Genomic DNA, 27072 nt, shown 5'->3' on the forward strand with positions numbered 1-27072 from the left:
TCATAACCCTCCCCTCCCCTCCCTCCCACCCCCCATCAACCCTCAGTTTGTTCTCAGTTTTTAAGAGTCTCTTATGTTTGGCTCTCTCCCACTCTAACCTCTTTTTTTTTTTTTTTCCTTCCCCTCCCCCATGGGTTTCTGTTAAGTTTCTCAGGATCCACAAAAGAGTGAAAACATATGGTATCTGTCTTTCTCTGTATGGCTTATTTCACTTAGCATCACACTCTCCAGTTCCATCCATGTTGCTACAAAGGGCCATATTTCATTCTTTCTCATTGCCACGTAGTACTCCATTGTGTATATAAACCACAATTTCTTTATCTATTCATCAATTGATGGACATTTAGGATCTTTCCATAATTTGGCTATTGTTGAGAGTGCTGCTATAAACATTGGGGTACAAGTGCTCCTATGCGTCAGCACTCCCACAAAGACAGAACTTTAAAAAGAATGAGTTCAAATATTTATTAAAGAGCCGTATTAGTTCCCTTATAACAACATTACTGAAAAAACAAATTTGTTCTCTTACAGTTCTGGAGGTCACAGGTCTAAAATCAAGACACGGACCTCCAGTTATGGAATGAGTAAGTCACGGGAACAAAAGGCAGAGCATAAGGAATACCCCCAATGATGTTGTATTGGTGGTGTAATGGGACAGATAGCAGCTACATGTTGTGTTGAACATCACATAGTGTATAAACTTGTCAAATCACTCAGTTGTACACCTAAAGTTAATGTAACACTGTGTGTGAATTATACTCAAAAAAATTTTTTTTATGAAAGAAAAAAAAGATGGTAATAGTGGGTTTCTTCTAGAGGGTCCAGAAAAGAATCCATTTCTTTGCCTTTTTCAGCTTCTAAAAGCCACTTAACATTCCTTGGTATACGCCTCCTTCCTTGAATCACTCCAACTTCTCGCTTCTGTTGTCACATCTCCTACTCCCTTTGATCCACATTTCTCCCTCTTATAAGAACCCTTGTGATTACACAGGGCCCACGAAGATAATCTAGAATAATCCCCCAATCTCAAAATCCTGAACTTAATCACACCTGCAAAGTCCCTGTTACTGTGTAAATATGCACAGGTTCTGGAAATTAGGACACGGACATCTTTAGGGACACATTATTCAGCCTACCACAAGGTCTTGCGTTGTTGAAAATCTCCTGTGTTTCATGAACGTTACTTTAGAGATAACCAATGTGGACATCCCCTGAAGGGTCAAGCCCAGGGATATTCAGCAAAAAATCCTCCTGAACTATCTTATTTCGGGCTGGCAAATCCTGACAGACTCTGAATACATTTTATTGCTCTTATAACTTGTTCATACTCAGAAAAAGAGCAGCAGACGCCAGAAGGGAGGATCAGTTCTCTTTGAATCCTTTCCTGGTGTTACCATGTGAGAACCGATACACAAATCTGTGTGGCCTGAATCTCTGAGCACAGGATGGCTCAACTGACATCCTGGAGCAACAGACTTGGGAGAGCAGATCTTGTCCCTTGTTGGTCATTATTTTTCATGGTTCCCCATCTCCTTCTGGACTACATTCAAGGTCTTCTGCACTGCCCACAGTACTTTCCAGATCTGACCCACATTTATCTGTCAACCTCTCCCCGAGCACCCCCTAGTGGTACGTTAGATGCTTAGTACTACCAGAGTCCATTTAAGCTGTCCAGTCAATCCCACGTGCTCGCTGAACCTCTCATGCTTGCACACGCCTTGTTCATTCTGTTCACCACCTGGCAAATTAACCTGTCTCCAAACAAACTCCTCCTTTAAGGAAATCGTCCTACCTCACGGCCTTACTGAAGAAACATCTCCCTCAGATTATGGGTTCTCCTCTTTACCCTCTTTATAATGTTAGTGATTCTGTAATTATTGTAGTGGGGACAGGTTACACAATTTGTGGGGCTCACTGCACGATGAAAATGTGGCATCCCCCATTTAAAAATTAAGAATTTCAAGACAGCAGAGCATTAAACCAAGCTTAGGGCACTTCTAAGCCCAGGGCTGTGTGCGACTACCACGGTCGCACATCCATGAAGCCAGCCCTTGACGCTAGTGTGTGTCTGATAAGGACATTGAGGTCAGAAACTCATCTGTAATCCACATGTTCCCTGATGCTTGGTCAGTGCCCCCCACACAAAGGCACACAAAAATAACGGTTGAATAAATGCATAAATGAATGAATGAGCAATGTTGAAGATAGTTTTTATTTTACAGAAGATTGTATATATTTGTTTCCTATACAATGGGATGTCAGAGCAAATTGTCACAAACTTGGTGGCTTAAAATAACAGAGATTTACTCTGTCATAGTTCTGGAGGCTATAAGTCTGAAATCAAGGTGTCAGCAGGGCCATGTTCCCTTTGAAGGCTCTAAGGAAGAATTCTTCCTCTTCTTCTCGCTTCTGACAGCTCCAGCAATCCTTGGGGTTCCTTGGCTTATAGCCCCTTCCCTCCACTCTTTGACTCCATCGTCACAAGACCTTCTCCCTTCTGTGTTCATCTCGTGTGTCTTTTTCTCTCCTTAGAAAGACACCAGTCATTGGATTGAGCGCCCACCCTGGTCCACTGTGACCTCACCTTAACTCATTACATCTGCTAAGACCCTATTTCCAAATAAAGTTACCTTCTGAGATTCCAGGTGGATGTGAGTTTGAGGGGGAAGACACTATTCAAACCACTACGTTTGTTTCTGGGACATTCTTCAGAATGCCTCAAGAATATTTTTTGATGATAACGTCTTTTTTTTTTTTTTAATTTTTTTTTTTTCAACGTTTATTTATTTTTGGGACAGAGAGAGACAGAGCATGAACGGGTGAGGGGCAGAGAGAGAGGGAGACACAGAATCGGAAACAGGCTCCAGGCTCCGAGCCATCAGCCCAGAGCCTGATGCGGGGCTCGAACTCACAGACCGCGAGATCGTGACCTGGCTGAAGTCGGACGCTTAACCGACTGCGCCACCCAGGCGCCCCATGATGATAACGTCTTTAACAGTTCCTAGGATTTGTAACTTAATTGTATTTGCCAAAGTATAATCTGGAGAACTAAAAGACATTTGGATGTGGTCATATAACCAATATCAATTATGGTTGAAGCATCCTGGAATGTGAAGGGAGCAAAAAAAACCCCCCAAAACAAAAACAAACAACAACAACAACAAGAATAGGAAAATGCCCAAATTTTCATAAGGAAGATAAGGAGAAATCCAGGAACTGCTAAGTTTCCTGCCAACTCTGTGTGTATGTAAATGGCTGGGGGCTAGTTGGTTGGAATTTCCTGTACAGTCCCTGTTCCCTGGGGATGGCTAGGTGGTTAGAATGCCCTTGGGCTCAGCAGTTTGCATGTTGTTTTTCAAGGGTTAGGAACAGTGTATTACCTTGCATGTGATAAGTAGATAAGATCTGAGAGAAGCCTTTTGAGGGTTTTAATTAAATTCACATTTAGTGGCTTCTTGCTGAATGTTCATGGTTTCATTAATTGTTCAAACTATCACAGAAGCATGGGGGTTTAAGTACCCCCCCACACCTGCTTTATTGGGGTATTAAAAGTTGACCAAAATGTAATATATTTAAAGTGTAGAATGTGATGATTTGATATACATATATATTATACACATATACATATGTACCATAATCAAGTTAGTTAACACATCCATCATATCACGGTTACCTTTTTTTTTTTCCCTTGGGTGGGAATGCTTAAGATCTGCTCCCTTAGCTATTTTCAAATATATAAAACAGTATTATTAACTCTAGTCACCAGGCCTTACATCAGATGCTCAGAACTTGTTCATCTTCTATTACTGAAAGCTTGTACCCTTTGACCAACATCTCCCACTTCCCCCAACCCCTAGCCCCTGTCAGCCACCATTCCATTCTGTGTTTCTATGAGGTCAACCTGTTTGTTTGCTTAGATTCCACCTGTGAGATCATACAGTATATGACTTTATCTGGCTTATTTCACTTAGCATAATGCCCTCCAGGTTCATCCATGTTGTTGCCAATGACAGGATTTTCTTTCTTTTTTACAGCAGAATAATATTCCAATATATATATTTACATAATATCATATATAATACAAAAATATATAATATAGTAGGTATATTACAGATGATATATCTATATTATATCTACATTATATAAATATATCTTTTCTTTGCCATTCAGTTGTCGATGGACACTTAGATTGCTTCTATATCTTGCCTATTGTGAATAATGCTACAATGAACATGGAAAACAGATAATCTCTTCTAGATAGTGAATTCATTTCCCTAGGATAAATACCCAGAAGTGGGGAGGGCTGGATCATATTGTAGTTCTATTTTTCATTTTTTTAATGTTTATTTTTTGAGAGAGAGAGAGAGAGAGAGAGAGACAGCAAGCACAAGCAAGGGAGGGGCAGAAAGAGAGGGAGACACAGAATCTGAAGCAGGCTCCAGGCTCTGAGCTGTCAGCACAGAGCCCAATCCAATACAAGGCTCACACCCACAAAATGTGAGATCATGACCTGAGCTGAAGCCGGATGCTCAACCGACTGAGCCACCCAGGAGCCCCAGTTCTATTTTTAATTTTTGAGGAGCCCCCATCCTGTTTTCCATAATGGCTGCACCAATTTACATTCCCACCAACAGTGCACGAGGGTTCCCTTTTCTCCACACCCTCCCCAACACTTGTTACTTCTTTTCTTTATGATAATAGACATCTTACCAGATGTGAGGTGATACCTGATTTGCATCTCCCTGATGATAAGTGATGTTGAGCATCTTTCACAGAGCTGTTGGCCATTTGTAGGTCTTCTTTGGAAAAATGTCTCTTTGGATCCTTTGCCCATTTTTAAACCAGATTATTTGGTTTTGGTTTTGCTATTAAGTGTTCCTTATATATTTTGGGTATTAATCCCTTATTGGATATACAGTTTGCAAATATTTTCTTCCATTCCATAGGCTTCCTTTTCACTTTGCTTCCTGTGCTGTGCAGAAGCACATTAGGTTTTTGTTTTTGTTTTTGTTTTTTGGTTGTTGTTTTTGCTTTTGTTGCCTGTGCGTTTGGTGTCAGATCCAAAAAATCATTACCAAGACCAATGTCAAGGAGCCTTTTCCTCTGTTTCCTTCTGGGAGTGTTAAAGTTTCAGGTCTTACACTTGAGTCTTTAATTCATTCTGAGTTGATGTGTGTGTGTGGTGTAAGATAAGCATCCGTTTCATTCCTTTCCTGTGGCCATCCAGTTTTCCCAACACCATTTGGTGAAGAGACTATCCTTTCCCCATTGAGTAGTTTTGGTGCTTTCCTTGAAAATTCGTTGACCATATGTGTGTGGGTTTAAGATTTTCTCAATGCATTTCCTGCTGAAGAAAGAGGCGAGTGTGATTAGGTAACAAGAAGAATCATGTTTAACACTCATTTGGTAGTAAAACAAAGCCAGTAGAGTTTTTCCTGCTCTGCAGGTACTGGGCCAGGCCCCTTGTCTCTCCTGCCTTTAACAGAAGTAGTGGAGATGGAGAGGATTTCCGTTTAAAGTGTGGAGGCACCACCTAGAGTGCTTCTGTGGGCTGTCCTGGGCCACTGTTGGCACGTTTCCTACTGTTTACCCAGGCTGGCTCCAAACACCTGAATGTTCTCCACGTGCAGTTACCAGACACTGCAGCCGTTTTCTGCAGCCTGTGGTTTTCTTGGTAGGGAGCTTATGACTCTCTTCCTCTCCCTCAAGACTCTTTCCCCTGAGTAGGGCTGTAGAGTGAAACCACTTTGCTGGGAAGCCTTTGCTGGGAAGCAGGCTTACAGCCTAGAACAGCCTCTGGGTTTTGTCTGGGCACGTGGGAAGGCAGAAAACCTCCTGAAAAAGTCCCTGACCCTTCCAAGTGTGGTGGGGACCCCGAGAAGCCTCGCAGATGCACACAAGGGTAGTCACAGCCAACCCAGACCTCCCATTTCCCCATACTTGAGCATCAGCATAATCTTGAAATCATGTCAGAATTCGAGGTGTTGGGAGGGTCTCCAAGACCGTGGCCCAACCCTCCATGGGGAGAACCCCAGGAATGAGTTTAATTTCCTATCAGCTGGGAGGAAGAGAACCTTAAAATGAAGTCGAATTATAGATAATAATTATTGGACACTGCCTGTCCCAAATGTAGTGGCTAAATGTCCAGAGCCTCTCACGGCCAAGAGGAGTGAACTCTGTTGGCAGTCTGCACCCTGAACATACCCCAAAACATGCTACAGGGGCCCAGAGCTGAGAAGGAGAACAATGTAAGTTCAGGCTTTTCTCCAAGCAAACCCAGAGCATTGCCAGAACAGCCAGCAGCAGATCCAGGTTTTGTGGGGCCTGGAGCTTAGAAATTCGTGGCTGTCTTGGGACGCCGGGGTGACTCAGTTGGTTAAGCATCTGACTTCAACTCAGGTCATGATCTCATGGTCCATAATTTCTAGCCCCATGTCGGGCTCTATGCTGACAGCTCAGGGCCTGGAGCCTGCTTCAGATTCTGTGTCTCCCTCCTCTCTACCCCTCCCCTGCTCGTGTTATGTCTCTCTCTGTCTCTCAAAAATGAATAGACGTTAAAAAAATTAAAAAAAAAAAAAAAGAAATTTGTGACCATCTTTAAAGGATCAAAAAGTATAAACTACCAGCTATAAAATAAATAGGTCATGCATGTAATGTACAGCATGGTGACTACAGGTAATATTGCTGTGCCGCAAATTTGAAAGTTCCTGAGAGTAGATCTTAAAAGTTCTCATCACAAGAAAAAACAACTTGTAACTATGTATGATGATGGATGTTACCTAGACTTAGATCACTTAGTGGTGATCATTCCATACTATATACAAGTATCGAATCATTGTATTGTACTCCTGAAACTAATATAATGTTATATGTCAGTTATACCTCAAACAATGAAAAAAAGAACACAAAATTGCAAGTATAAAAATAGGAACAAAGCAAATGTTTAGAGGCACCTGGGTGCCCCAGTCAGTTGAGCGTCAGACTCTTGATTTTGACTCAGGTCTGATCCCAGGGTCGTGGGATTGAGCCCTGCGTCGGGCTCCGTGCTGACAGCGTGGATGGGGTTCTCTCTCTCTTTCCTTCTCTGCCCCTGCCCCCTTCTCTGTCTCTCAAAATAAATAAGTAAACTTTAAAAAAAAGATTCTCTCTTCATCTGTCCCTCCCCCCACTCTAAAATAAAATTTAAAAAAAATTAAAAAGCAAATATTTCAATTAGTTATTTAGAATAAGAAAAGAAATCCCATATTGCTAACTTAAAAAAAAAAAGTTTATTTATTTTGAGAGAGAGAGAGAGAACACACGCGAGGCATGAGTGAGGGAGGGGCAGAGAGAGAGAGGAAGAGAGAGAATCCCAGGTGGACTCCATGCTGTCAGTGCAGAGACCAATTCGGGGCTCGATCTCACAAACCATGAGATCGTGATCTGAGCCGAAACCAAGAGTCTGACGCTTAACCCACTGAGCCACCCAGGAGCTCTGACAGTTGTTTCTATTATCGGTGGTTGGAATGTATAAAATATGCAACTTCACAGACATTCTTGCTGTTTTTATTATTGCCACTAGTTTGTGGCCTACAAACATAAGAATTCTGGTAAATTCAAGTGTGTGTGTTGCCATCTAATTTTTTAATTTAAAAAGTATACATTTTATTAATGTAGAGAATAGTGAAAAAACAGGATTTTAATTCTTTGCATCTTTGGGACATTAAGAGCAAGTAGCAAATTACTGTCTCCCTTGGGCTTATGCGGAAGAAACAAAGTCGTGTTGGTATCTTTTAAATGTTTTTATGTGAAAAGTGTGTTTTCATGTAACCTTATGTGAAAATCTTATAATTTTTCTGGCTTAAACTGCATTGATGTAGGTGGCATAAGGGAGTGTGACTCTGGCCTTTTCTTTTCTTATTTAGGTTTTTGGAAAATCCTCAGCCAGCAACCACTTGGTTTTAAAACCTTTTGATCAAAAAATCAAATCATATTGTCAGAGAAATTAGCCATTTGTCATTTTTTTTAAAAAATTTTTTAAATTTTTTTTTTTTTGAAGGAAAGAGAGACAGAGCATGAGCAGGGGAGGAGCAGAGAGAGAGGGAGACACAGAATTCGAAGCAGACTCCGGGCCCTGAGCTGTCAGCACAGAGCCCCATGCGGGGCTTGAACCCACGAACCGTGAGATCATGACCTGAGCCGAAGTCGGACGCTCAACCGACAGAGCCGCCCAGGCGCCCCAGCCATTTGTCATTTTTAAGATGAACGACTTGAGTGACAGGAGATTCTTTCGGAAACTCACAGGGGGGCCAAAGTGAGACCTCAGCATCAGGTAAGTGCTCGCCTGCCTGCTGCGGGTACTGACTGGGCTACCCACATCGGCTGGCCGGTCTGGCTTCTTTTTCTTTTCCTTCTCACTCTGGGTTCTGTGTTCTTATCCTACAGGAGGCTTCTTCTTGGGGGATATTCATGCTCTTGCTCTATTCTGCCAAAAGGAGATCTAAACAAGAGACGTTGGATACTCCTGAGGTTGGATGATGAATGTATAATGACTAAGACGTGGAGGCTAGAACACAGGCCTGTAGCAAGACTCTTGTTTTGATATCCCATTCGCGCAGTTTAATGAGTGCTGTGTGTTTTTAAATTGCGAGCACGTGTCTTGGTTGAACTTGGGTTGCATGTGATGTTTCACCAAATATCCTACTCTCGGGGAGCCTGGCTGGCTCAGTCGGTACAGCATATGAGTCTTGATCTTGGGGTCATGAGTTTAAGGCCCATGTTGGGTGTAGAGCGTGCTTAAAAAATATATACCCTATTCCCAAGTTCTTTTCTAAGGTATGGCATGTTTATAATGAAAATGCTATGTTATCTAGCATATTCCTAACAGAATACTAACCAGGCATTGTTGAAAACGGAATCCTCCATTAAAATTGTACATGCCAGGGATGCATGTGGGTGGCTGAGTCGGGTAAGCATGCAACTCTTGATTTTCACTCTGGTCGTGATCTCATGGTCGTGAGAGTGAGCTCCATGTTGTCTTCTACAGTGGGCATAGAGCCTGCTTGCGATTCTCTCTCTTCCTCTCCCTCTGCCTCTCCCCCACTCACAGGTACTCTCTCTCTGTATCCCTCTCTCTCTCAAATATATATATATATATATATATATATATATATATATATATGCCTGAAGCTTAGAAGAAACTTCCTGCACACTAGCTGCTGACACCTTACTTTTGAAACTTGGTTTCTCCTCTGTGACTCATATCCTTCCAGTGCCCGCCATCAGAGAACATGCTCACATCACCACAGGACACCTGGTCCTGTACTTACGTGTCAGGATGCTGGGCGAAGCAGTGGCTAGCCATAGAAGTATCTCCAGCAGCTATTCCTAAACCTGAACGCTGGCAAGAACTGAACTACACACAGAAGAGACTGCAATCCCACAAATGTATCCCACTACACCAAACGAAGCGTATTCCAGCTTAACTTCACCTACTGAGTCCCCAAAATGCTGGCATCCACGCCTTACGGGAGGGGAAGGTGGCGTGGAGCGACACAGTGATCTTAACCATTTGTAGTGAAGTCCTCTTACTTTTGCAAATTCCACAAAAACACCCGACCCTGTGAAATCACTGTCAAAGGCTTCATCCATTGGAAAGAGCCAATGCACCTGATAAGGCCTGAAGCTTAAGCTTTCTTACCATCACAGTAAATCTGCTTCTCAGAACAGGAAAGGGACTCAAAGGCTAATGCTGTCCAAAGGTTAATTCTTGTGTAGATGGAGCCACCACTCCTTAATCCAGCGGGGTGCAATGGTTACACGTTTAGTCATCTGAACGCAGAACAAGCTGACTCTGGAAAGTCACTTCTGTACTAACAGTTATTTACCGTGCGTCCCCTTGCCTAGGCACCGTGCCGAGCCAGAGAGAGTGGTTCCCTGCTCCTGAAGGCGTCGCTGTTGGTAAAGTGGGTCTCTGTACCCTGCGGCATGCACCACATGTGAGAAATGAACAGAGTTTAATGGCACACTAATGGAGGCAGGAGTTCCTTCAGATTAGAGGGAGCGGTAGGGACAGGGAGGCAGAATGGTGGGGGAAGGTAGGAGGCAGTGATGCCCAAGCAGAGTTTAAGAATAAGGAGGGGCGGGGCGCCTGGGTGACTCAGCGCCTGATTCTTGGTTTCAGCTCAGGTCATGAACTCACCGTTCGTGAGTTCGAGTCCTGCGTCCGGCTCTGAGCTGACAATGTGGAACCTGCTTGGGATTCTCTCTGTCTCTCTCTGCCCCACCTCTGTCTCCCTCTCTCTCATTCTCAAAATAAATAAATAAAAATTTATAATAATAAAGAAAAAAAGAATAAGGGGGGTCTAGGTGGAGAGGAGGGATAGGAATGTCCTTCTACCTTCGCTCTGGGCTGTGATAGGTCAACTCCTGTAGTGATTTCCTAAAGCCTAAAGGCAAATGGACCAACCAGGTGAGTGAAAAGTATCCAGTGGGCAGAAGGAAGATGGAGAGTGTGTGCACAGAGGCCTCACTACAGCCAGACAAAGGAAGTGATGAAATCCCCAAGCCCTCCCTTTGGAAATGTCACCAGTCTCTTTGCCCACGAAGCATCCTCTGGTGGAGATACCTTGGAATCCAAACTATAGAAATGATCCCTGAAAGTATAGTCTTTGATACCTTGTAATACAAATACACTCAGACTGAGCCTCTGGAAAAAGCCCCAGGCTTTTAACCTGCACTTCTCTAAGCTCTAGTAGCTGTGTGTTTTACTTCGAAATCTTGGAAAAGAGCTAAAGTGCTAACATAGTATGTATTTTATTACGTGTAGGCAGATACAGAAATTAAACATAGGAGACGCAAAAAAAAATGAAAGGAGGAAAATTTAGTATTTCCCCTCCTTACCCACTAGACCATCTCGCATACTCACGTTGCATCATTTTAGAGACCTCTGAACACTGGTGTTGTCAAATTGTGCTTGCTTGATAGCAGTGTGGGGTAATGGTTAAAAATGTAGACTCAGGAGTCAGCTGACCTGGGTATGAAGCCTGGCTGCACCACTTCCTAGCTGTGTAACAACTTTAATAGCCTCTTTTAAAGAACATGAGTGATAAAAAACCAGCTCTTGGAAAAGTTCATTACTATACAACATTGAAATTAGTGCCTGGCACCCGATAAGCGCTTTGTAAATGTAACTTATTATTTTTCTCAGTGTCACTATTAAAAATACCTTTAAATCTGGGGTGACTGGCTGGCTTAGTTAGTGGTACATGTGACTCTTGATCTTGGGGTCCTGAGTTCGAGCCCCATGTTCGGCATGGACCCTACTTTAAAAAATACTTTTAAATCTTTTTTTTTTTTAATTGTCCTTTAAAAATTTAAAAATCCCAGGTGGGAGGAAAAGGCAAGAGAAGTCTGGAAGGACTTCCTGTAAAAGATGTTCCTAGTTAAATTCGAATTTTCAGAGTTTGCAGAGTGGAGATGAAGGCAACAAGAGTCAGCTCAGCCCTTTCTTAGCTGAACTATGTTATTAAAACTTCTTCATAGATGTTGGGCTTTGCTCTTATGTCTACTTGCCATCTTTTATCCCAACCCCTGTCCAGAGCCCCTTTGTTGTTTTGTTGTTTCCAGGGTTTTTGTCCCCCCCCCCCCCCCCCCCCCCCCCCCCCCCCCCCGCTTACTGTGTAGAGGAATGTTGCTTCATGGCTGATGTTTGCTCACTCTCCCTTATTTGTCCTCGGTCAACCGCACAATCAAAAAGTAAAGCCAGTCCACTTCCCAGCCTCCCCAGCCATCAGGGGTGGCCTTGGGACCCCTTTCTGTCCCGGAGGGGTAGTGGAAGTCCATGGGGCAGACGCTTCTCTTTGCTCTGCCCTATTCTTTCTGCCTTGGTTTGCACACAGAGCCTAAAAGCGTAGTGGCCATATTGACACCTCAAGGATAAAAGGGTCACGCTAAGGCTGAGGAGGAGGCTGGTTTACTGCCGAGTTCCCTGAAGGCTACACAAGCTTTGGACTTCCTTTTATATGAAAAAAAATACGTATCTCCTAGCCCACTGTTGAGCTGCTGTTCCTTGGAGGTTTTGTTAATTGCTGCCAAACACATTCATGTATCTGGATTGGCCACGTCGTAAGGTCAATAGAGCTGAATGAAGAAAGGCCTGTTGGAGAAGGGTAGGCCCCTGAGGGTGTCCAAACCGTGAGAAACCCAAGAACTTTGCTCAGAGTTGCAACTACTGTGGTGCTGGTTGTTGCTGCCATCTAGTGGCAACAACTTGGAACTAAAACGCTCACCTGGGCCACAGGCTGTTTTTCCGCAGATCCTTCTTTCCTTCCATCATTCGTTCGTTCATCCATGCACTCACAAGCTCACATGTTCATTCTACAGATATTTTATGAGAATGTACTGTATGTGGTGGGTCCTCATAAATACAATAAGGAAATACAATAATGGGGGGAAACCTAGCTCCTTACCCCCCCCCCTTGAAACTTACACACTGTGGAAAGATAGCCATTAATCAAATCAACATGAAAAATATGACTGGAAAGGGCTCTAAGAGAAGAACATGATGCTATGAGAATTATTGGTAGGTATTTTCCTTATTGGGGAGATGGATAGGAGGTTAGAGGAGGCTTTCCTGAGGATGTTCTGACTGGCCTTAGGAAGGGAATTTTCTGGGCAATGAGACCCGTCATGAAAGTGAGCTCAGCAAAGAGAGGGAGTGTGTTGAGTACAGAGGAATAAGAGAGGACCATGTGTTTAAATTATTACTTGGTATTAAGCATTCTAGTGGGTTTTTTTTTAATGTTTATTTCTTTTGAAAGAGAGAGAGAGAGTGCAAGTGGGTTAGAGGCAGAGAGAGAATCCCAAGAAGGCTCCAGGCTGTCAGTGCAGAGCCTGACATGGGGCTTGATCTCACAAACCATGCGATCATGACCTGAGCCAAAATCCAGAACAGGATGCTTAACCAACTGAGCCACCCAGGTGCCCTTAGGCATTCTAGATTTTTGAATTAAGACTATGGTTGTTAATTATAATGATTATAATATAATAATGACCTGATCATAAGCTGAAAAGATACAGGTTAAAGACAACTAGAGAACACTCAACCACCAACAGTGGAACACACATTCTTCTCAAGTGCATGTGGAACATTCTCCAGGATAGACCATATACTATGTCACAAAATAAACCTCGATAAATCTAAAAGGCAGGCTTGAAAGTATATATAGTATGTTCTCTGGCCACAATAGAATGCAATTACTAACGAGTTAAAGTGAGAACTTTTTATATTTAAAAATATTGTTGGGGCACCTGGGTGGCTCAGTCAGTTAAGCATCCAACTTTGGCTCAGGTCATGATCTCACGGTTTGTGAGTTTGAGCCACATATCGGGCTTTGTGCTGACAGTTCAGAGCCTGGAGCCTGTTTCAGATTCTGTGTCCACCCCCCACCTCCCGTTCTCTGCACCTACCCTGCTCGTGCGCTCTCTCTCTCTCTCTCTCTCTCTCTGAAAAATAATAAAATTAAAAAAATTTTTTAAATAAAATAAAATAAAAATGTTGCTAAAATTTGCTATTTGGGGGGCACCTGGGTGACTCGAGAGCGTCCAACTCTTTTTTTTTTTTTTTTTAATTTTTTTTTTTCAACGTTTATTTATTTTTGGGACAGAGAGAGACAGAGCATGAACGGGGGAGGGGCAGAGAGAGAGGGAGACACAGAATTGGAAACAGGCTCCAGACTCCGAGCCATCAGTCCAGAGCCTGACGCGGGGCTCGAACTCCCAGACCGCGAGATCGTGACCTGGCTGAAGTCGGACGCTTAACCGACTGCGCCACCCAGGCGCCCCGAGCGTCCAACTCTTGATTCCAGCTCAGATCATGATCCCAGGGTCATGGGACTGAGCCCTGTGTTGAGCTCCATGCGGGGTGTGAAGCCTGCTTAAGATTCTCTCTCTTTATCTGCTCCTCTCCCCAGCTTGTGCTTCCTCTCTCTCTCTCTCTCTCTAAGAAAAAAAACTTGCTATTTTTGAATTTTTACAATTTTAAACATTACAAAGTCTCAAGCTCTGGGTATCATAATATAAATTATTCAAATCCCATCCCCCTAATGGAACATTCAATTATGGCATAATGTACTTTGTAATGTGACCGTGTAACTCTTTATAGAATAAAGCAAAGCTTATGAAAAAATTCCTTACCATCTTGGGGCTTTATTTCAAATACCCTGACATAAAATAAAGGGCGTAAAAATAATAGTATGTTACCAGTGAAATAAACAAAGGTGTGCAGTCCACTCAGGAAGCTGTGAGACAAGGTCTAGGGCACTGTCACTGACACCGAGAGAAGGGGATTCTTTGGGGGAACTGTGCGGCAGGTAAAGTCCATTCAAAATGGAGGTGGCTTTGTTGTGAGTGCTGAGGGCAAGGGGAGGCATAAGTAAAAGAAAAGTCTCAGGTTTGTGACATGAGCAACTAGAGAGACTGGCAGGGGCATTTCATGGGCTAAAGAGGAGTGGGGGGAACACAGGCTGAGTTCAATTTTGGAAGTATTGAATGTGAAGTGTCTGGGAAACATCACATATGGTGGCAGGGGTGCCGATGAGAGGAGGTAGACAGGTGTACCCATGGGAAGAAGCATTCAGTGAGGTAGGAGGAAAAGCAGTAGAACGTGTTCTTCAAAATGAAAAAGAGGGATGGCTTGATCTCTCCTCCATGCTCACAAAACCCTTGAAACTGCAACTCCAATAGCCCCTACCTGATGGCATCAGAGGTATTTGGGAGTGTACGTATAACTCAGAATAGAGATCCGTGGAGGGAGGTTAGCAAACAGTTGTTCAAAAATTGCAGAAGTGATGCTAAAATGAATGAACAAATGAAGAGGCACCTAGGGGAAGGGAAAGGCATTCCAGGTGCAGCCGGCGAAGTGGAGAACAGAAGGAAGAGAAAAATAAGAACGTGAAAAAAATTATTCCTCTTTATTTCTAGACTCCAGGGTCTATCAAGCCATGGAGGAAAGCTTTTGTGTATACGGCCAGCCCAACACCATTTGGAACCTCCTTCCTACATGAAAACTGACAGCCCTTAAACAACCGAATGTAGCCTCTCTTATAAGAAGCTGGTGGATAGTCCCTTGGTCTTCCACGTGTTGGCATCTCATCAATAAGAGGTGGTAACAAACTCACCTCCAGCTGGGGTCTCTCGGACAACAACTCTAATGGATATTTTTAATCCACATGGAAATAAATAAATCTGGCCACTTCAGGAAAAGCAGTTTGTGATAAAGTTTGCCTCCTCTCTCTCTCTCCTTTTCCGTCCAGTTAACTTCCGTGACCTACTTCTCCTTTACTAAGTAGTTATCCTCTTCTGCATTTGAACTCATGGGTTGTCTACAAGCTTGTTTACTGTCGTCATTGCTGGTTGCTTTTGCTTTGTTGTCATTTTAATGAGTTCACATGGTAGAAGTGGTGGGGAAAGTGAGGTCACGTGCTTGAGGGAAGGTGGATCAAGGTGGCCATGCACAAGTGGGGCTCATTTGTAAAACTTTTTTAAAGGACCATTTCTAACTCTCAAATATTTAGTTTTCAAATCTACCCCCCCCCCAATATTTTGTTTACTTCAGATTAAAAGTAGGATATATCTGGGTCAAAGTCTGCACTACATTATCTTAATTATTGTTGCAAGGTGTTAGACTGACTTTGGAACAGAAGGAAAACCTAGAGGAAAAAACACTTTGCAAGATATGACTTTTATCACCTCCCACTACAAATAAAATGAAAGGGAGTTTCCATTTGTATGGAACCCAGAAAACAATGTTTTTGCTGCCTCGGGGATCTTCTAAAGACTTTTGTAAGATATAAAGATAACATTTGTTCATCATATACAATTTGTAACTGGAGAAAAATGTACAAGAGAAAATGGAATCACTTATAATTATATCACATTTAGGGAATCACCGTTCATATTTTAGAGCCTGCCCTAATAAACTTTTTAAAATACATAAATAATATCATCTAAGGCATAATTGTATATTTTTCAATTTAACACTGCAAAAGGAGTAACTTCCCATGTCATTAATATTTCTTATAATCATGACCATTGTTTAATATTTCCATCTAAAGGATGTAATCATAATCCATTTAACCTTTCATCTGTACATTTAAGTAAAACAGTAAGGAGTCTTAGTTTATAATTCTTGGTTTGAATTTCTAATCATTCTACATTTATGGAATGGATTACTGCTTGAATGGGTACAAACATGTTCAAGTCTCTTGGTGATCAATCATTCTCTTAATTACTATAGTATTTGCCAAGAAATGACTGTAACCAGGAACTATATAAAATACTGGGGATATAGCAGTAATTTTCCAGCATTTCTGGCATGCCCTGGACATAGGCTAAGCCAATTCTGGTGAGCAGAGAAAGCCATTAGACAGACACCTAAGTGCTTTTAGTTAGAAGCCATCGGATTGACATATACAGGAATGGAGAGTCCCAAGGATATATGGGGCACCAAAAGGGTCTTCTACTCTGTCCCACTTAATTTTTTTTCTCCATGGAATCTGAATTTTAAACATAAAGACAAAACTGACAGCAACAACTCTGATCGATACTGAATAGGTGTCAAGAAACAAGAAACTGTTTTAGTCATAGCCTGGTGCCTCCCATACAGAGAGACCTGAATTGGAAGTCTTAATGAATGTTAACCTCTCTGGGTCCCAACATCCTGGTATAGAATGGTCGGAGGTAAGTAGAATGAATAGGGCTTCTTTACAACTCTTATTTTTCACCATTTGAATTTAGGTGTAGGGGAATTACTCTTTGTCCTCATTAGCTATATCAAAGCATTTCAAGGGTCTATTAATCTACTATCTAACCAGTTCAACTTATTCCATATATCTCTTTTGAGTATCTACTCTTTACTAGCCACTGTTCAAAGCGTTTTATAGATATCTATAATCATAGCAATCATCTGAGAAAGTTAACATAAATCCCAGTTCATAGGTGAAGCTTCTGGTTCTGAGAGGTGATATGATTTACTCAGATACTTCTGACTTCCAAACACTGTTTTGTTTTTTTTTTATATACTGTAGGACAATGAGTTGGTGACGACTATCTTAAGGAAAAGGAATGAGGAAGCTATAGTTGACTCCTCACTCTCAGCAAATACCGTGGCCACTGACACTGACCTGAGAGCAGCATGAGACTATGGAAACCATGCCTTTCTCCAAATCCAGCCCATCATTCCAAGTGCACTTCTCTCTTTGGATTCGTGAGCATAACTGAAGAGAGTGCACGAGGGTTCTAGCGGATATCGACTAATTTTAAGTTTTCGAGCCCAGAAAATTCCTTGTTTTAACTAATCTCCCGTTAAACCGAAGCAAGGCATGGTCAACCACAACAAAGATGGCGGCAGCAACGTCTCCACGGCAACGGCGACGCATTTGTCCGCAAGCGCACCAACCTTTTGTTCCGGCCTGCCATTTTGACGTCACTTCCGGCTCCGGCGGGCGGTGTGCGCGCAGCTCTTCCTGTTGCTGCTGCGGTGGAGATCCCGGTCCTGGTGAGTGGAGTCTGAGTGAGTCTCGCGGAGGGACTCGGAGAGAATGGGGCACCAGCAGCATGGAAAGGGAAGGTGGGAAGAACGCGCCTGTTGTCGCAGTTGTGACTGAGCCTCGGTTTACCCAGCGATACAGGGAATATCTCGAGAAGCAGAAACTCTTGGATAGACAGCACCGTGTGGCAAAGATGCCGGATGGCACCGTGGCGCTACCCGTGCTGGGCGAGGCTCTCCGTGAACAGCACCTGCGGGAGCTGAGGAATTGTGTGGCCCCAGGCAGCACCTGTATAGTAACCCAGCTCCTGGATCCTGTTCCCTCCAAGAAGGCTCAGAGTTGTTCACCTGCCCAAAGGCTGTGTCTTGAAGTGAGTCGCTGGGTAGAGGGCCGGGGAGTGACGTGGTCAGCTGAGTTGGAGGCTGATTTGCCCCGATCTTGGCAACGACATGGTAACCTCTTGTTGCTGAGTGAAGACTGTTTCCAAGCCAAGCAGTGGAAAAATCTGGAACCAGAACTCTGGGAGACTGTTGCGTCGGCCCTTGGCGTCCGTCGTGTGGCCAAACGAGGGCGGGTATCACCAGACGGCACTCGAACACCAGCCGTGACTCTGCTGCTGGGCGACCATGGCTGGGTAGAGCATGTCGATAATGGGATCCGATATAAGTTTGACGTGACCCGGTGCATGTTCTCCTTCGGAAACATCACGGAGAAGCTTCGAGTGGCATCGCTGCCCTGTGCCAGAGAGGTGCTGGTGGATCTCTACGCAGGGATTGGCTATTTTACGTTGCCCTTCCTGGTCCATGCTGGCGCTGCCTTCGTCCACGCCTGTGAGTGGAACCCCCATGCTGTAGTTGCCCTGAGAACTAATCTTGAGATCAATGGAGTGGCAGATCGGTGCCAAATACACTTTGGGGATAACAGAAAACTGAAGCTCTCAAACATTGCAGACAGGGTGAACCTGGGGCTGATTCCCAGCTCTGAAGAAGGCTGGCCCATTGCCTGCCAGGTGCTAAAACAGGATGCTGGGGGCATTTTGCATATCCACCAAAATGTGGAATCTTTCCCAGGGAAGAATCTCCAGCCTCTTGGAAGCAGTGAAATGGGGAAGGAGCATTGGCCTTATCCTCAGCAAATTATCACCAACCAAGGGACAAATGGAGCTACCGGGGATTCTAGGAGAAAAACACTGCCAGCAGCCACCAAACCAGAGTGGCAGAGGTGGGCAGAATCTGCAGAAACTCGTATTGCCACCCTTCTTCGGCAGGTGCACGGGAAACCATGGAAGACACAAATCCTGCACATCCAACCAGTGAAATCCTACGCTCCCCATGTGGACCACATAGTCTTGGATCTGGAATGCCGCCCCTGCCCTCTAGTTGGCTAGAGAAGGTGGATCCTGAGACCCAAGGATCTACGTGTGAGTGAACCTTAATACGTAAGTTTAGGCTGGGTTCTCACCCCTCTTTTCTCCTGGCAACCTATTTTAATATTTTGTGGCCCTGAATGCAGGCTCTAGGCCAGTCCGAGTCATTGCATTTGTCTTCTGTTAACACATTGAGAATGAACTGCATATCTGGGAGAAGCAGTATGGCTCATTAAAATGAGGCCGGGGCGTTTCTGACTTCTGACTTCAGTTCTGGGGTGATTCCAATATTCTTTTGGCCTTGAATTTCCTCACTTGCAAAATGAGGATTTCTTTGAGTGGTCTCATATGGCTGTGATCTAATAAGCAGTTGTTTTCTAATAAGCCTTGGTTATTTCAGAGTGAAAGACACAGTGCTGTTTCCAAAATCACTCCGGCTACAATATGGAAAATCAGCCAGAGTGGGGCCAGGATGGAAGCAGGGAGACCGGTGATGAGATTTCTGTGGTTGTCCAGGCAGGAGATGGTGGTGGCCTGGACTAGGGTGGTGGCAGTGGGAAGTGGATGGATTTGAGATATAAAATTGATGAGACTAAGCAACAGAGTCCAAATCAAAGCAATCAAACGGTGCAGCTTTGTTATTAAGACTGACTTAGGGAAGGAAAAGGATAAGAATTACTGTAGTGTATTAACTTCATTCCCTTGCTTTAGCGTTGCTAAATGAGTGTTGGGGAGGATGTCTTATGTCTCCGGTTTGTTGTTGTAGAAAAGAGGTTAAGAATGACTGCTTTAAATTATAGGGAAACTAGCTTTCCAGCTTTAAGCTTGTACAAAAAGCTAGCTATTTTATTCGAGGGAGAGAGAAAGAAGAGAGAGAGAGAATCCTAAGCAGGTTGCATGCTCAGCACGGACTCCAGCACGGGGCTCGATCTCACAACCCTGGGAGTTGGACAATCAACCTACTGAGCCACCCAGGTGCTCCTAAGCTAGCTGTTTTTAAAGTTCAAATTAAAATCTTAGATTTTAACAGGCCTCAGATTCCCTTTTCGTGTTCCTTCTCAGGTGGACATCAGGGCCAACGTGAGGAGCTCTAGGGAGTGAGAGATATTCTGCAGGGTTTCTCAAGCGTCACTTTGTTTTGTGACTGTCTGCCAGCACCGTTGTGTGCCCCTGGAATGACTGATCGCAGAGAAGCACTGTTTACCTTTGGAATGACTAATAGTTGAGAATCACTTTTCGGAGCTGTGTTTTCGTGCACTTCGAAGCCATCTGGGCTCGTTTGCCTGATGAAGGACGCACAGGGACGTTGTGCTTTCTCAGGATTATGACTGTGTCTGGCATTCAGTTTGTTGGGCTCGAGCTGGGGCTGCTCGTCCTTCTCGGGACAGCGTCAGTAAGGACAGGATTGGTGCTGTTTATGCTTCCACGCAAATGAAGTGCCTGCTGTCTATATGAGCTGCACATGCATTCGATACAGACCCTGTCTCTGAGGAGTTCACAACCTAGCAGCAGAAATAACACAAAAACTCAGAGCTGGAATACAGTAGGTACCGTCAGAGTGATAGCACCACGTAGAAGTGCAAAGGTGAAGAAGAGTTTTCAGAATGGGGAAGCCTTCAGAGGGGTGGTGTTTGACCCGGCTCTTAAAAACTGGGTAAGATTTTGTTAGTGAGTCAGGCTGGAAACAGATGCTAGCGGAAGAAGATAGTGAGTGCAGAGAGTTGGCTCAGAAGATGTTTGGAGCACCGTCACTAGAGCAGCCCGGAACAGAAGAAGCGGCGAGAGGTGTGTTGAAGATGGAGGCCGTTGTAAGGATGAAAGAGAATAGCGTCCGGTACCCAGTAAGCCCCCAGGAAGTGGTAGCCGTCGTGGGATCCCATCGCAGAAGGGGGCCTGACTGGTCCATTACCATCCCACCGAGTGGCCTGTGTTTGCCCGAATCCTCTCCTCTTCCCCATGTTGGTTTCTGACACGCGTGCCTGCGGCTCTTGTGCCTCCGGCTAAAAATGCCACGCTGGGACTGGAGGCCTCGTGGGGAGGAAGGAAGGCAGGGGAGAAACAGGGAGGAAGGGGAGTCAGGGAGCCACGTGGCTAGGGGCTGAGGAGTTACCTTTCTGACCTAAGCTATGGATGGGCCGCTGACATCAGATACACCTGACTGGTCTCGTTGGACCTGTTACGTACACATCAGGCCTTGAGTGTTCGGTGGTCAAAGAAGATTGACATGGATTCTGCCTTCATGGAATTGAGGTTCCACTCATACACTTTCTGGCCTCCCTTCTTTCTCTGTGACCTGAGGCAGTCTCTCAAGATTTAGTGTCCTCGTCTGTACATACGGGTTAACAAGTGTCCGTAGCCCGAAGCATACTTGTTAGGGTTAAGCGAGTTAACGGACCTGAACCGGCAACACCGTGACTGGCACGTAGTGAGTACTTCAGTCTTCGTGTAAGGTGAACTGCCCGGTTCCTACTTTGGGCGTGAGGAATTGCTGTACATTTGCTTTAGTTAAAGTAGAAGGTCCTTGTTTGGAAAAGCCATTCACTGATTAATTGGGACGTACCGTGTACTCTCGCTGTCAGGCACCGTGCTGAGGGCCAGAGACACAGAGGTGAGTAAAGCTGAGTCCTGGGGGGCATGTGACTGTTGATCTCTGGGTTGTAAGTTCAAGCCCCATGTGAGGTGGGGCAAGTACTCAAAATCTTTAAAAAAATAAATAAATAAAAAATAAAAAAAAAGCCGAGTCCTGCCCAAAATGGGAGGGATCACTTCTGGGGACGTGGACACAGAGGAAACAATGTTAATACTGGGCACTAAGTGCTGAGACAGAAACAGACGGGTGTTCACGGGCAGGCACACACAGTGGAGGCAGCCGTCCACGTTCGGGGGTGTGGGTTAGGGGAAGCGGAGAGTGTGGCTGGGAAGGTGGGAGCAGGGACGCTTCACTTGAGACTTAAAGAATGAGCCGGAGGGGCGCCCTGGTGGCTCAGTCAGTTAAGTAGCCAGCTGTCTTGATTTCGGATCAGGTCATGGTCTCCCAGTTTCGTGGGTTCAAACCCCAAGTTGGGTTACTGTGCACTGACCGCACAGAGCCTGCTGGCATTCTCCCTCTCTCTCTGCCCCTCCCCTGCTCCCGCTCTCTCTGTCTCTCTCAAAATAGATAAATAAACTTGAAAAAAAAAAAAAAAAAGAATGAGCTGGAGTTATGTGTGAATGGAAGAAAGTAAGGGTCCCCTAAGCCTTTTCTCCACCTTGAGTGTGTCCATTTACGTTACAGTCTTCTCTGAGCACTTGCTGGATTGGCCTGGTCAGAAAGAGGCACCTAATGGAACCGAGGAAAAAAGACTGAAATGATCAGGAGGCTCATGGAGGCTTGGTCACCTCAGTCCGGGAACGTTTAAAAGTGCTGAAGCTTCCCCCGTGAGCATCAGTATTAGTTGTCACTTAGGGCACCACTTGATGGAGAGGTTGTGATTAAAAAACAGTGACGATAACTTTATTAAACTCCCTCAACTATGAGTTGCTTTATTCATTAACTTCATGATTTTAATAAGTGATGCGCATCTCTTGACCTAGGGAGTATAATGCATGCATGTTAAATATAAAAACGTAGAAATTTGAAATGATGAGAAACACATAAATAGCATTTTGAGTTCACTTTCTCCCACCCTGGACACGTGTCAATATATGTCATTCTGAACAGCCTCGGGGTGCGGCCACTTCACACTGGGCAAGCCGTGACACTCATCATTTTCTTGGCCTTTGGTAGCATCCTCTCGTGCGCACTGATCATTACTCAGCTGACGCTTCAGGGGATGGTCGGCAGATCTCGGGACTTCTCCGTGACCCTCTCCCGTTTGGCATTCCAACCTCTTAAGTGGGCTCCTGGGACTCCCAGTACCATCTCCACCTCAGGGAGTCGGCTGGGCTCCACCCGGCTTCCCCTTCGTCCTGCCACAGCCGGGGAACTTTCTCCAGGCAATAGGCTGGAGCGATTAAACCATTAAACGGCTCGCCTTGTTTTTATCTCCCATGGATCATTGTCCTTCATTGCCTTGAGGATAGTTGTTTCTTATGTTTTGTGTAGCTTTTTTTTTTTTTAACTCTTTAGAAGTTTATAATAGTGTATAAATTTACTAGTTTTCACAATCACTGAAGAAACTCACGTTAGCAATAATAAATACAGATCAGTACTTAAGCTGACATAAAACTTCAACATATAAAGTTCATAAGAATTTCTTACCACAATTGTGTTAGGATCCCTACCTGTGTTATAAACTGAATGTAAAACTATTAACACTAAGTACAGGGGAAATTTTCTGATGAGATTTGAGACTGCCTGCAAGATTACTTGATCAACAATCACATAATTTCAGAGAGGGCCCAAACTGTCAGAATAGGTATTTGCTTCTGGCTTTTTGAAGGTGAAGGTTGAATCAAAGGCAAGTAGAAAATAACGAATATGAGGCTACAACTGCAGTTTGGAACATACCACACACATGCACACGCACGTATCCACCACACTTATGTACCCTGTCGTCTCCTGGATGGAGTGGCCCATGCAGCGAAGCTCTCTGTACGCTGTTAGGTAGGTATTTATAGATGGACAGACAGACGGTACTAGTTTCCTTTTTTAGTCATTGAATTTTGCTTTTTTAAATGAAAGTTATACGTATGCATAGTTTCATAACTCAAGCGAAGTTCAACAAAACTTGATGAGTAAAACTGCAGCTGCACAACACCGAACAAAGCAACTGGCTCTATCCTACACGGCTCCTTTTCTCTTGTTTTTGTGTCTTCTGTCAACAGTTTCAGCTGGGCCCATGTGCCAAAGGGGATGCAGGATCTAAGCAACATGTACCAGCAGGAGCCATGAGAGTACGTATGGAACTGAGCCCTGAGAGTGCTGGGTGAGAAGCAGTTTGCGTTCATGTAGGACTCCACTCCCCCATCATTATAGTCTGAGGAGACCTAGGCCATGGGAACATCTCAAGGAACACCCTACTAACCTACTATACTTACGGCGTCATACTCATTAGGCCAGAGAAACAATGAGCTAGTATATTGTACTCCGAATAATCACTAATACCATCCAGCAACCTGTTCCATCAGTGAGATTTTTAGGGCTACTGGTCTGCTGGAATGCCAAGATTGCTCCTTCACGGTAAAGAACAGATTTTTCCATCTCACCCACTCATCAGTGTTCCTCCGTCAAGGAAGCACGCCAACCTCTGTATGCCTCTTTGTGGGAATTCGGGACTTGGGAATACTGCTCTGACTCCTATCCTGGGTGATATAGAAGGCTGCCAGTTTTCAGTGGGATCCACAGCACATAAAGTCTCTGTAGCAGGTACAGGTTGCGGTGTAATTAGCTTTGTTTCATGGACCATTCAATCCAGGAGATTCTATGGTACAAGAGTATCTGTGATAAGCAAAGCAGCCATGGAAGTTTAGGACAAGCTCCAATGGGAAAATCACAAGGTAGTCTCAAGTGGATGTCTGTAGCAAGGCCAGATGGTATGCAGCAGAGAGCCAGGCGTCATCCAAAAATGGCTCCTGGCATGCTAATGGGCGTTGGTAGAATCTGAGCATCTTCTGGGACTTCGGGTAACCACGTAGCCAGAGTTGCCCATCATGAGCTGAGTTTTGTCAGACCCTTCAAGTCAAACCATCATAAGGTGGAAGTGGTACATCTGGGATGGATGGCGAGAGCCAGAGGAAACGAATAGGTGCACAGGTAGGTGGCCCAGACTCCTGTGTCATGTTTATAATTCTTGCATCAATGCCCTTCCCTTGGCCCACAATCATGGCCACTTGAGAAGCTCTTCTGTCTTGCTGATAAAGGATGCAAATGCAGAGCTAAGTTCATTGATGGGTTTTCTTGGAATACGGGTTCAAAATCAAAATAAACTGCTGCTACCCTACAGCCCTACTCAGGAGTGGTCTTAAAAGACAGCAGGGAAGGGTATCTTCCCACAGGGCAGAACTGGGGGCAATATTCCTGGTCATCCACCTCGTATGGAAAGAGAAGTTGCCTGAAGTAAGAATATACCTTCATGGCAAGTGGCAGGTTAGCAGATTGATCAGGGGCCTGGAGTGGGAAAGATTAGTTCAGGGACAATGAAGCCTGGAGAAGAGGTGGTGGGGAATCTATGGGATTGGATACATGAGTAAAGAGCTTTGTGTTGTGTAAGTGCCTACCGGAGACATGCACATCAAAGAGGAACTCAACAAGTAAACGAAAGACTTGGCTGGTTAATTTTAGCAGCGGTCGTCATAAGCTACCCCAGTAGCATAAAGAGCTTATGAATAACATGTTGCAGGGATGCAGGTTAGCAAGTTGCCAACAGCATGGCTTCTACTCACCAAAGAGCTTAGTATTCAGTGCTGAGCCCTTGGTTCAACACCATCCCTCAAGAAAACCAAGCAGCTAATTGGGAGTAAATGGGTTACATTGGGCTTCTGTCATGGAAGGGCAGTGATTCACCTTGACTAGAATCTTCCTATGTGCATCCAGGAGTTTACCTTTCCTGCTGCCCACAAGATGTTGGCCAGTGCTGCTATCCAAAGGTTTACAGTGTTCGATCCATCAATATGTCTCCTGCATAATATTGCCTCTGAACAGCAAAGGAAGTGTTTGAGTGGGCACATGACCAGGTGATTCATTGATCCTATCACATACTATACAACCAAGAAAATGCTGGCCTGGTGGAGTGGTGGAAAAACCTTTTGAAACCAAATCAAAGCTTGAAGATAATGCCCTATGAATGGGATCCCATTCGCCAGGATGCAGTATACACTCTAAATCCATACCTATTTCATAATGAGTGCCATGTCCCATTTAGATAGAAAATCCACAGCTAGGAATTAAAGGGTAGAAATAGGAGAATTTCCATTGTGGCGGGCTAAACAATGTCCCCCAAATATGTCCATGTCCTGATACCCAGAACCAGTAAATATATTATCTTAACATGATAAAAGGGACTTTACAGGTGTGATTAAGTTAATCTCAAGATGAGGAAAGTATCCTGGTTTATCCATGTTGGCCTGATATAATCTCAGGGGCTCTTATAAGAGGGCCTTATACAATACAAGTAGGACGTAGGACGTGTGATGACAAAAGCAGGACAGAGTAACATAAGGAAGAGGCCACGAGCCAAGGAATGTTGGAGGCCTCTGGAAACTGAAAAAGGCAGGGAAATGGATTCTCCCCCAGAATGCTTCAGGAGGAACAGAGCGGTTGATACCTTGATTCTAGACTTCTGACCTCCATAACTATGAGAGAAGAAATTTATGTTGCTGTAAATCACTAAGTTTGTGGTAATTTGTTATAGCAGCAATAGGAAGTTAATACACCCACTTTCTGTCCCCACTGCCCCCTGTCTCCCCCCCCACCCCCGGGAGTTCATGCCTCCCGTCTCCACAACTTTGTGAGACTAGAGGGCTGATCCCCAATTGGGAAGCTCTTTCATAAGGAGATACAATAACAGACCCTTTACACTTTAACCTACTGAGATTTCCCAGGCATGTCAGGCTCCTTGTGCTAAGAGACCAGCAGGCAAGCAAGGAAGAGTCACCACTCTGGTTGGGGATAAGTGAATCTGATCATCAGGAGGAAGGAGGGTTATTGTCACACAGTGAGGGCAGGAAAGAGTATATTTCACGCTTACTCCACCCACTAGGGGGTCTCTTGATACTTCCCTACCCAGTATCAAGAGTAAAATGGGTGGCTTCCAAAATGACACAGTAAGGACCTCTGAAAACTGGCTTCTCCATAAAATTAATGAGAAGACTGGCGCAAATTGTCCAAATCAACTTTTCTTTTTAGAACTTTAGAAACTAAAAGCTTACAGCAATCTGAAGATCATTTATTTTTAAAACTGAGAAATTTTGATTAAAAAGGGAAGCTCTGGCATTCTAAAGTGTCCAATTCCCACTCCCTCCCTCCACCCCCCCCCACCCCACCCCCACTAATACAAGTTAAATTGTTCTTAACTGTAGGGAGGATGCTTCCAGTGTGATTCCCCGTGAAGTGATATGCAGCCTTTGTTAGACACATTATATTGCCGGGTTTTTATCCTTTCCCACTGCACTGTAGTATCAGTTTTATCATAACTCAGGTGACTGTACATGTGGGGATTGTTACTAGACTTTTTTGTTCCATGTTCAGTTACTCTATCC

At 44.3% G+C, this 27072-nt stretch overlaps 1 protein-coding gene and 1 long non-coding RNA gene across 8 annotated transcripts; one reads left to right on the plus strand and one right to left on the minus strand.

Annotated features, from left to right (window-relative positions):
• Positions 1 to 2193: 2193 nt before the first annotated feature.
• LOC125156267 (uncharacterized) lies at positions 2194 to 17522 on the minus strand. The gene is made up of 2 exons (XR_007148519.1): positions 17438 to 17522; positions 2194 to 2527 (listed from the first exon to the last, which is right to left on the minus strand). It is a non-coding gene; the product is annotated as an uncharacterized LOC125156267 (long non-coding RNA).
• Positions 17180 to 26832, plus strand: TRMT12 (tRNA methyltransferase 12 homolog). Of its 7 annotated transcripts, none has more exons than XM_047842065.1 (3): positions 17180 to 18358; positions 18796 to 18948; positions 22169 to 22410. In XM_047842065.1, exons 1-3 carry the CDS (start codon positions 17380 to 17382, stop codon positions 22243 to 22245), a joined length of 1209 nt encoding a protein of 402 aa, XP_047698021.1. In that variant the 5' UTR covers positions 17180 to 17379; the 3' UTR covers positions 22246 to 22410. The 7 variants fall into 7 exon arrangements, 4 of the variants coding, with proteins under 4 accessions (XP_047698021.1, XP_047698022.1, XP_047698020.1 ...); XM_047842066.1 differs by lacking the exon at positions 22169 to 22410 and adding an exon at positions 19957 to 21976; XR_007148518.1 differs by lacking the exon at positions 22169 to 22410 and adding exons at positions 19957 to 21502; positions 23701 to 26832 and having other exon boundaries at positions 17184 to 18948.
• Positions 26833 to 27072: the final 240 nt, after the last annotated feature.

Source organism: Prionailurus viverrinus, chromosome F2 (assembly GCF_022837055.1).
Source record: "Prionailurus viverrinus isolate Anna chromosome F2, UM_Priviv_1.0, whole genome shotgun sequence".
NCBI classification, from domain to species: Eukaryota; Metazoa; Chordata; class Mammalia; order Carnivora; family Felidae; genus Prionailurus; species Prionailurus viverrinus.

Bases quoted from the DNA above. Each gene is read 5' to 3' on its own strand.
- TRMT12 (XM_047842064.1), top strand. From the start codon at position 17,380: ATGGCGGCAGCAACGTCTCCACGGCAACGGCGACGCATTTGTCCGCAA.